Source organism: Bactrocera latifrons, unplaced genomic scaffold (genome assembly GCF_001853355.1).
Source record: "Bactrocera latifrons isolate USDA-ARS-PBARC rearing strain unplaced genomic scaffold, ASM185335v1 scaffold_320, whole genome shotgun sequence".
NCBI lineage: Eukaryota > Metazoa > Arthropoda > Insecta > Diptera > Tephritidae > Bactrocera > Bactrocera latifrons.
The window spans coordinates 34,561-45,082 of NW_017536853.1; the positions used below are offsets into that span (position 1 = coordinate 34,561).

A 10,522-nucleotide genomic window follows, 5' to 3' on the forward strand; every position below is an offset into this window, starting at 1 on the left:
AATCGCACGCAGGATCATCGTGTGTGGACGGCCAGCGTAGCGCTGCCGGTGAACACCACCATCAATTATCGCTACTTCATTGCGGCCATAGACAATGCAACTGCTGTGATACAGGTGCGCCGCTGGGAATCCCATATCAATGCGCGCAGCTTTCAAGTGGGCACTGTTKCGGGCAATCGCAGCGATACCTGCGGTTGGATCGATCCGCAGCGGCGTGAAYTGCAACGCGGTTGGTTGAATGCGGGCAATATTGTACAATTCAAGTTGTTTCGCAATCCCTTGCATGTGAATGAAACGAGTGCCGGTAATGAGGAGTTGCGTTTCAAGTTGCAGCCGGTCGAGCCGTGTCGCCTGTCCGCAATATTGCCCTCGGCGAAGGCGCACACAGAGTATGTGCGTATGGTGTACGGTGACAGTTACTTGCGTACGCAACCGGAGTTTGGTGTGCCCTACAAGCCCAACGATATATTGATATTTCAGACGACCGTGTCGCAGCTGGATAATGTCGCCTATCTGTTGAAGCTGTATGCGACACAGAATGATAATGAGCTTGTGCGTCTGATAGGCTATCAGTATATTTATCCGGAGTTTTTGAAAGGCACCGAAGGCCGTTTCARCATCAATCTCTTATCGCCCGTGTGGCTGAATGCTATCGGCAGTTTGGATGTACAGTATTTGGTAATTAAACCCTTACCGAACTCGTCTGTCGATTTTCACACTTCTTTTGTGGATTATTGGCGCAGCAATTGGACGTCATTGGATGTGGGACATCGTGGTTTGGGTAAGAGTCTGAAGCAGGCAACTAATGCGCCAGCAATAATTGAGAATACGGTGGCGTCTATGAAGGCCTCCACGGAGCTGGGCGCTGACTTGGTCGAATTTGACGTGATGTTAACTAGCGATTTGGTGCCAGTGATTTACCATGACTACTATATTTATGTCTGTATGGATCCCAAGACGCCCACTAGCAAAGCTGATCTCACCGAAGTACTAATCAAGGATATCACCTATGAGCAGTTAAAGAATTTGAAAACCTATCAGGTGGTGGGCAATAAAATCATCGAATATCCGGCGCACAATAATGTGGAGCAAGAGGATCAACGACTCTTCCCGCTGTTCGAAGATTTCCTTACCAAAGTGAATAAGTCGGTCGGTTTCAATATTGAAATCAAATGGCCGCAGCTGATATTGAATGGTGAGCGCGAGAGCGTACAAACTATCGATAAGAATACCTATGTGGACCGCATATTGGATGTGATGTTGCGTCACGGTTGTGGCCGTCTGAGCTTCTTCTCAAGTTTTGATGCCGACATTTGCACGCTGTTGCGTTACAAACAGAATATATATCCGGTCATGTTTCTCTCATCCACCATACTCGGCGTTTATGCGGATCCACGCGCAGACACGCTGTACGACACCATTAATAATGCGCAAGCTTTCGACTTGGCCGGCATTGTGCCAAATGCTGTACACATAAAGAACGATCCAAAATGGATTGAAATAGCGGCAAAGCAGGGTAAAAAGGTCTTCCTTTGGGGCGATGAGCTCAAGAATACTGAAACGATTGAATGGTTCAAGGCGCAAGCTCCAACCGGTGTGATTTATGATCGTGTGGACTTATGGTTGGCAGCGAATAAGCGCAGCGCTTTCGAGCTCGATGCTGACTTGCCTGATTTCTTCCGTTTGCAATGTTCGCCGCATCAGCAGAAGCCTGTGAACTCAACTATCGAGAGTATACTTAGTAATGTGAATTTGTTGTAGTTATTTTGCMTAGKGTTAATTTGTTTGTAGGCTTATTGTTATACAASAAGTAAAACTTGGTTTGAATGTTCCTTATTTTCTTGTGTGGTTTATTTTGCACTTTTTCAGAAAATTACAACAAATTTTGGTGCTTCGGTTCAAGTTTCTGCCGAGGAGGGTTTCGTTGTGGTAGTGAACTTTGGTAAACTAACGGTGAGTGCTTCTGAGTTATTATGGCTGTGAAAAATTGTGTAATCTCTGAAAGAAGTTCTTAGTTATAAAGCTTTCAACAAATAGTTTCAGTATAAAAAGTTWAGCAAAAAMGCTCAACAAAAAAAGMTCAGAAAAAGCTTAACCTAAACAYAATTCTGCGTCTTTACCCCATGAASATYCTACAAAGTATTTTAAAGTATCGTTAAGAAGGTTTCAATACTTTTCGTTATCAGTAGCTTGAAATACGGACGTGAGTTCAAAGAATTTTGTGAMAATYCTAGAAATTTAGTTCCTCAAAACTTCAAGATTACCTACGACATAAGATGCAGCCTTCATTGGTTTCGTTTTTATATCTAGGTGCTTCGATGTCTTATCCAAGTAGTCACCGGGTCTCTCATTCATTCATTTATTCCGATAAAAAAGTGTAAGATGGAAATGTGGTTAGTCCAACGTTCTCAGGGGAGCTGAAATCTAGTCAAATGGTATGAAAATATTCTAGGCCAATATAAGTTTGGTGGCTGAGGTTGCTCAAAGACACCTTAAGGCTTGAAATTGATGGTACGATTCATTACATATTTACAATATTATGGTGAAGATAAAGTAGAAAGTAGGGGTGATCCATTTCGAGGTTCAGCAATTGTTTAAAGAAAAATCTCAGAAACTGCAAATTTAATGAGCTATTTTTTTTATTATTCGAAAGAACATTGTTTAGTGTTTATTTTTTGAAGATTATCTCTTTCAAATGTTAGCTGCGGCTACGTTTCAGTAGGACCATCCGTTGAGTGGAATTTTCGATGTCTYGTTCGAGCATTTCGACGTTGATGTTTTGCTCCAAAGTCTGAATCGAAGCGAGATTGTCCGCATAGACTTTAGACTTTAGATATCCCCGCAGGCAAAAGTATAGCGGTGTGATGTCACACGATCTCGGTGGCCAATCAAGGGATCCAAAACTTGAAGTTTTCAGTTCGTCGAAGTATTCCCTCAATAAATCCATTGATTGATGCGATTTGTGGGAAGTCATGAGCTTAMATTTTATCATGGCGCGATAATGGTCGCCATTGACGGTTACGTTCTCGCCGGCGTAATTTTTGAAGAAATATGTTCCAATGATTCCACCGCCCCACAAACCGCATCAAACGATTGTTTATTTTTCAATGAAATGGGAGCTCTTGGAACCTCTTCAGCTTGCTCTTCGTCCCCATTGCGRCAATTTTGCCTGATTACATATCCATTGAGCTAAAAATGGGCCTCATCACTGAACAAAATTTGGCTCGAAACGTCGGATCTTCCTAGAACTTTYCAAGAGCCCATATAACGAACGATATCGCGGTAACCTTAAATAAATATTCGTAAAAAGGGGACCCTATTCGTCAACTTTTTTTTTTTAACAGTTGTCAATCGTTGCAAGTGAGTACTTGAGTAAAAAAAAAAAAAAATATTTACACAAAACTTTCGTAAAAAAAAAAACCAAAAACAAATAAAAATTCTTACTTTTCCCACCTCAACAGCGGATTCTCCTTTATCCAAAGCAGTTTGGAGTAGAGAATGTCGGAAAGTGCAGTTGGACAATTGCAACTTACCGTGGAAATGGCTGGCGCACGAATCGCCGAACACGAACTGGTCGGCGTGATAGGCAACAAGAAAACGCTGGGCAGCTGGTCGATACAAGGTGCACCGCTACTTGAACGCAGCGCTGACGACTACAACGTGTGGACTGCGAATATAACGGTACCGTTAAATAAATGGATACGCTATCGTTACTTTATCGGTGTGTTGGATGAGAAGACACAAACCGTACAATTGCGSCGTTGGGAAGTTGGCGAGCGTGCACGCGAATTACGCTTAACGGAAGCGTGCGCGCAAACGGCTGATCGTTTCGGTTTCATAACACCAGAAATWCCGAAATTGCGGCGAGCATGGCTCAATGTCGGYAGCATCGTGTTGTTCAAATTGTTCGGCGAGGCGTTGCAGTGTAACGCGAAGGATCAGCTTGTTGAGGCGGGCGAAGTAATGCAGTTGAAAATAGAACCGCTGGATGCGGTGAACCTACAAACGATAGCAACATCCGCACGCGCAGAAATTTTTTACACCACTTTGCAATATGGCTACAGTAAGCTGAAGGCTCAACCAGATTTTGGCATAGCATACAATGCAAAAGCACTAATCTATCAGATATATATGTTGAATCGGAAAAATGTTGGTTTTCTATTGAAATTGTTTGCATTCAATGGCGCCACCAAGTGTGTGCGTCTGTTAGCGCAAAGCTATTTGCCACCCGAAGCGCTCGAGCAGAGCGAAGGTGTATTAGATGTGACATTGCTCTCACCCGACACGGCCGCCGTGGAGCTGGCTAAATTGGAAATACAATATTTGATAATAAATCCCACACCGAATTGGCAAGTGAAGTTGAACACCACATTTACACATTTTTGGCCCGACCACTGGAAGGGCATGCTGATTGGACATCGCGGTCTGGGACGTAGTTTTGTGGAGCATAATGCAGCGCTAACGCCACTCGAGAACACAGTCAGCTCGGTGAAGCGCGCATTTGAGGTCGGCGCCGATATGGTGGAGTTCGATGTGATGCTCACCAAAGATTTAGTACCCATAATATATCATGATTTCTATGTAATGATGTGTCCGGACTCGTCGACAATACCCAGTAGCATTAGTGATATTGTTCCCGTACCGATTGTCTGCTTGACTTACGCCGAATTGCAGGCCATGCAGACATACAAAGTGGTCGGCGATAGTTTGATTGTCTGTCCGGCACCGGAAACGGTAAGCGATGCCGATGAGCGTCTCTTTCCGACATTGCAAGAGTTCTTCGAGCGAACCAGCAATATGCTCGGTTTCAATATAGAAGTTAAGTGGCCGCAAGAACTGCACGCTGGCGGTTCACAGTGCCTACAGCATATGGACAAGAATAAGTATGTGGATGTCATACTCGATGTAGTGAAGCAGTTGAGTTGGGGACGCGTCTGCATTTTCTCATCCTTCGATGCCGACACTTGCATTATGCTGCGTTATAAGCAAAATATCTATCCGGTTTTGTTGTTGCTCGAGTCGGAACCGTTGCTATTTACCGATCCACGTACGCATTGCATCCAGCCGGGTATGAATACAGCAAAAGCATTCGATTTGAATGGTATTGCGACCAATGCTAGCCTGCTGCACAAACATCCGAATGCAATGGCGATGGCGGTACGTCAAAATAAGTGGGTGTTTTTGTGGGGTAATCAACTGGACGATTGCGCTACAATAGATTTGTATCGTGCTGAAGGTGTTTACGCTTTGATTTGTGATCGTCTTGATTTGTTGTTGGCCTGCAATAAGCATAGTATTTTCGGTACAGATGAGCAGCTGAAGAAACTCTTTGAGTTACAGCGCAGTTGTGGTTGCCGTTGAATGGATTTTAATATTTTCTGTTATTTTTTTTTGTGCAAAATTTTCAAATATTTCAACATATAGTTGGCGTACTTACAAATAAAACATGTGACGAATAAAGCAAAAATAGAAAACAAGCTAGAAACGGCAATAGAAAACAGTTCACTGAGTTTTTTTTTTTTGCTAAATTCGTTAGTAAATTTAATCAGCTGWGTTCTGCAGTATGAGAGAAGGAAACTGATATCAATTGGCTGTGAGAATTTCTCCTAATTAAGGAAACTTGCAAAGTCCGTCCAAGAAAGCCATTTAGTTAGAACTTCGTGTTGGTGCTTTTTTTCCTAAAGCTCTCTCTTTAAACCTACAATCCGTGGTCCGCTGGGTTTATTTCCAGTATGAGCAATCTGCCAAGTTCTCAGTCCTTGGCCCGATAAAAATCCGGGTCCGTTCCGGTTACGTAGATCCAACTGTTGTCGGTACGGTTAGATTATGTTATAGTGGACGGCTGTCAAGCCACACATAGAGCTACTGGTCTTCAGTAATGTCAGATGAAGGTTCAGTTTATTTCGAGGTGAAATATTCGTCATACGGATTGTCTGATATGGTCTGTTAATTTCAATACTTTGCTTAGTCTCCTGAACTGACAAGCTCCAACATAACATATCTAAAACAAGTTCTAGATAATGCTGAACAAAAGCATAGGAGGTATTCCAGCGTCTTCCTGCATGCATTTCATTACTTACGCCCACCCGGCTCCCATGTGATTTCCGTAGGTTGTGACCAGTTATTAGGTCAACAACCGACCTGCAGTGCGAGAAAAAAAATTGTGTTCTCCGCTTTGAAGATATTACGGAAATCGGTAAGCTTGACGGGTCGTTCATGCCTCAATTATCTATGACTTCGAAGTTATGACTGCTAACCGTCACGTGGGAGCGAAGTCGCGAGTGCGACGACTCTTTCTTCGATGACAGAAGATATTTCGTCTTGCTCTCGTTCACTTCCAAATCCATACGCTACCCATCTTTATCCAGTCTGGAGAAAGCAAAGCTTACTAACTCTTATAGAAGATTACATATTCTCTATGTAGCACTGTAGCTCGCATTATTTTCTCCAAAAATGAATTGAAGAAGTCGGACGATAGGGAGTCGCCTTCGCTGAAACATCGTTTGGTATCGAAATGCTCGGACGGGTCCTTCCTGATCCTGACAGAGTTTTTAGTTTTTTGTTCAGCTCTCTGTAGCTTTGAAATCGAAGAAGGGGTGGTGTGTTTCGATCCTTTTTTTACGGGTATTTTCTAAGATGGCGCATAGTGAATATCTGGTCAGTTATTGATTTTCCACCACTTAAAGCCGAACTGAYAAGATCCAATCAATTTGTTGACGGTGGGCTTAAGTCTTTCACACTGTACGATCGATAGAACCTTATATGCRATGTTGAGGAGGCTGATCGCACAGTAGTTAGTGCAGATTGTGGGGTCTTACGTTTTGTGGATTGGGCAGAGCACACTTAAATTCCAATAGTCGGGATACTTTCGTGCGACCATATTCTACAAAGAAGCTGTTGCGTGCTCCTTATCTCAATTCTTCGTCATCGTATTTGAATAGCACGGCCGGCAATTCATTGACCCCCGCCGCTTTGTTGTTCTTCAAAGAGGTCACTAATATACGAATTTCTTTAGCGCCGGGCAATGGAATGTCCATTCCATTGTCATCAATTTGGGAATCGTGGTCACCATCTCCTGGTGATTAGGCTTTTACTGCCATTTAGCAGGCTGGAGAAGTGCTCGCGCCATAATTTCAGTGGTCAAATGCGTTGGGCATCAGTGACTAGATCAATTCTAAAGGTTCTACAAGAGATTGCTCCAGTTTGGAAGCCTTCTGTTAGTCGCCGCATCTGTTCGCAGAGTTTTCGAGCATTACCCCTATTGGCCAGCTTGACGAGCTCTTCGTACTCACGCATTATTCTATCACCCACTCTATTTATATTATATTCTTTTACTATCTATCGCTCAGCTATTATCAYACTCAAAGTATAAAATTTCATACGATCGTTTTTTGTAAAAAAAAGACCACAATGCTGTCAAAACTTTTTTGTTTCAAAATAAAATGTAATAAAACTAATATAAATTGTACAAATGTGTTTCTAAATTTCTGTGTTTGTGTCAATAGCAGAAAACGTAACGTTTTGGCTAATTTAAAACGATTCCAAAGTATCAAAACCATGTCGGAAGATACAGCGATTGTGCACTTTAAAGTGAATTTGACCGGCACACGCATTGCGCCCTACGAAGTAGTCGGCGTGATGGGCAATCAGGAATCGCTCGGCGAATGGAATGTGCAATTGGCGCCACGTTTAAAACGCTCAGCAGACGACTATAGCGAGTGGACGGCGGTTGTTGAGCTTTCGCTGAAGAAACTCTTACGCTATCGTTATTTTATCGCCGCGGTGGACAAAGCCACACAGATTGTGCAAGCTCGACGTTGGGAGATACAAGAGCGTGCGCGCGAAATCAAACTCGAGTGTAAGGAAGTGGAATGTGTCGATCGTTTCGGTTGCATTTGCCCCAATAAACTGAAAGTGCGCAAAGCTTGGCTTAACACCGGACATGTTGTGCTCTTCAAGTTGTTCTTTAATGCGTTGGAGTTAAAAGAAAACTTACCCATAGTGCCGGAAGAAGAGATCAGACTCAAGCTCGAGCCTGTTAATCCAGAGTTAATGCTACCCATATTGCCGTCAGCGCGCGCATATGCGCAATACTCGAATATGCTTTATGGTGGCAGTCAAATGAAGGAGCAGCCCGATTTGGGTGTCGTTTATAATAATAATACATTGATGTTTCAAGTGATGATGGTGGACAAAGCGATGGTCGGTTATTTGTTGAAGTTGAATTTGTCCAACGAATCGACGGGTTGCGTACAGCTGTTGGGTCAAATGTATATACCACCCGAGGCTTTAGATACCAGCGAAGGTCTGTTGACCGTCAGTTTCGCTAGTATCACTAATGGCATGGAAGTGGCATGTTTGAAATTSAAATAYTTAGTTATCAACGCTATGCCGGATTGGCAGGTAAAGTTGAATACAACCTTCCTGCAGTATTGGCCGCGTCGTTGGAAGGGTCTTGACATCGGCCACCGYGGCATTGGACGCAGTTTTATTGCYGACAATCCAGCGCMCATATTGGAGAACACGCTGCACTCAATGCAGGAGGCTTACAAGGCGGGCGCTGATATGGTCGAGTTCGATGTGATGCTGACTAGAGATTTGGTGCCCATCATMTATCATGACTTCGAGTTGATTGTTTGTTTAACTGCTGATAGCAAACCGCTTACCAAAACCCAACTGTGCACGAAATCCGTCAAAGATTTCACCTACGAAGAGCTGCAGCATTTGATCACTTATCGCTTTATAAATGAGCGCATCGTAGAATATCCGGCGCCGTGCAGTGTTAGCAATCCCGCAGAGCGTCTGTTTCCAACTTTGTCGGAGTTTTTCACCACCACGAATCGTTTTCTCGGCTGCAATATGGAAGTCAAATGGCCGCAAGCTTATTATGCTGGCGGTATTGAGAGCATACAGACTATCGATAAAAATCAGTATGTAGACGCCATATTGAGCGTGGTAAAGGACGTCAGTTGGGGTCGCTTGTGCTGCTTTAGTTCCTTCGATGCGGATATTTGTATTATGTTGCGTTTTAAACAGAATATCTATCCCGTTTTCTTTACGGTTTCGCACAATGTGCCGGAGTTTTTGGATCCACGCACGCACTGCCTACATCCGGCGGTTAATACCGCGCAGGCGTTTGACTTGAATGGCATTGCGCCGGCTGCGAGCATCCTTGAAAATCACCCGGACGCTGTGGCGCTGGCCAATCGACAGAAGAAATGGGTTATGCTGTGGGGTGATAAGTTGTGCGATCGCAACGCCATCGAATGGTACAAGAAGCAGGGTGTGCATGGTTTGATCTATGATCATATAGAGTCGCTCATGCCCGCCGATAAGCAAAATGTGTTCGAAAAGGATGTACGTTTGCAGAAACTTTTCAAATTACAGCTGAGCTGCGGTTGTCGTTGAAAATGTCGTGTATCAAATTCTGCATTAATGCTATGAAAATTTATCAGTGAATTTAGTAATAAGCTCGAAATTTATTAAATAAACATTAAAATTAAAAGTATTATCAATGGAGAATGAATAATTGAATGAATGTCCAGTAAATACGATTGTGACAGGATGAACTTTGCTCAGAACAAGTATGTGGTTTCGTAAATCATCTACGTGCTACACTAGGCCAAAAGCATCTTGCAGTCGCACAAGCGTGACTCGTCGACCAGCTTCGGCTAAGCACACGCGAGATCAATTGGTCCAGCGCTAGAACGCAAGATAGCAATGGAGATCCAACTCGTCTCCAACTCAGTGTGAGTAGGACAAGGTTACTCCYTTTGGTTAGCCCGTAGGCTTTACAGCACCAAGCGAGTCTGATGATGAACTAGTTTGATAGTATTTCTAGTGAGTACAGACACCCCTTGATCTTTACAGAAAATTCTTCCTCCAAACTTACTTCCCCGCTGCAATCCATCCGTGGTAAAGCCCATTACGCCTCTTCTCCAGCGAGAACTTCCCATTCACATATCGCTCGTCGGATCCCTTCATATGTCTAACTTCCCTGAGCTTTAGCGCGAACATTACAGTAATGAACCTGCCGGGTGTGTAAATGACTGCTATGTGCAGAATGGCATTAAGAACAGCCGTCTTTTAGACACGTTTAATCTTCTTAGCAAGTATAGCCTGTGGAGCGCTCTCCTCGCTAGGCTTGACTACGGTCTTGTTGGCCTAAATATCGTCTTTTCGATCGTTCTCTCCCAGACAAATGTACCATAGAGCATTATTGGCTTGACTACGCTTTCTTGGTGCCAAACCACCACCTTTGGTGAAAGTCCCTAACCTTTCCCCTATAGCTGTTCTACAGAAATATAAGGAACCGATGTCTTCTTTACTCCCTCCTCTGTACTTGGCCTCCGTAAGAGCTTACAATCAAGGATAAGACTTCGGTTTTCCAACTTATGGAACAGTTTAAAGACGTGAGCCTCCGAATGAGGAGAGCGGAACGAGTGGGACAATTAATTCCTGGTAAATATGTATATAAAAATATGTCTCTCAATTTTACATATATAAATGCACACATATATAT

At 43.4% G+C, this 10,522-nt stretch overlaps 4 protein-coding genes across 4 annotated transcripts in view; 3 read left to right on the top strand and 1 right to left on the bottom strand.

The window, feature by feature from the left end:
• The window catches only part of LOC108971088 (glycerophosphocholine phosphodiesterase GPCPD1-like), a gene marked incomplete in the record, with an annotated part of 2,811 nt that extends 975 nt beyond the window's left edge, over positions 1 to 1,836 (top strand). Inside the window, 1 exon segment of the mRNA XM_018936917.1 lies at positions 1 to 1,836. Coding sequence (XP_018792462.1) covers positions 1 to 1,761 — 1,761 coding nt within the window.
• The window catches only part of LOC108971091 (protein king tubby), a 98,115-nt gene that overhangs the window by 11,426 nt on the left and 76,167 nt on the right, over positions 1 to 10,522 (bottom strand). The window lies entirely within an intron of this gene.
• Positions 3,421 to 5,483, top strand: LOC108971089 (putative glycerophosphocholine phosphodiesterase GPCPD1 homolog 2). The gene has a single exon (XM_018936919.1). It carries the CDS (start codon positions 3,499 to 3,501, stop codon positions 5,359 to 5,361), a length of 1,863 nt encoding a protein of 620 aa, XP_018792464.1. The 5' UTR covers positions 3,421 to 3,498; the 3' UTR covers positions 5,362 to 5,483.
• Positions 7,428 to 9,469, top strand: LOC108971090 (putative glycerophosphocholine phosphodiesterase GPCPD1 homolog 2). The gene has a single exon (XM_018936920.1). The coding sequence runs from the start codon at positions 7,558 to 7,560 to the stop codon at positions 9,406 to 9,408; it is 1,851 nt and encodes a 616-aa protein (XP_018792465.1). The 5' UTR covers positions 7,428 to 7,557; the 3' UTR covers positions 9,409 to 9,469.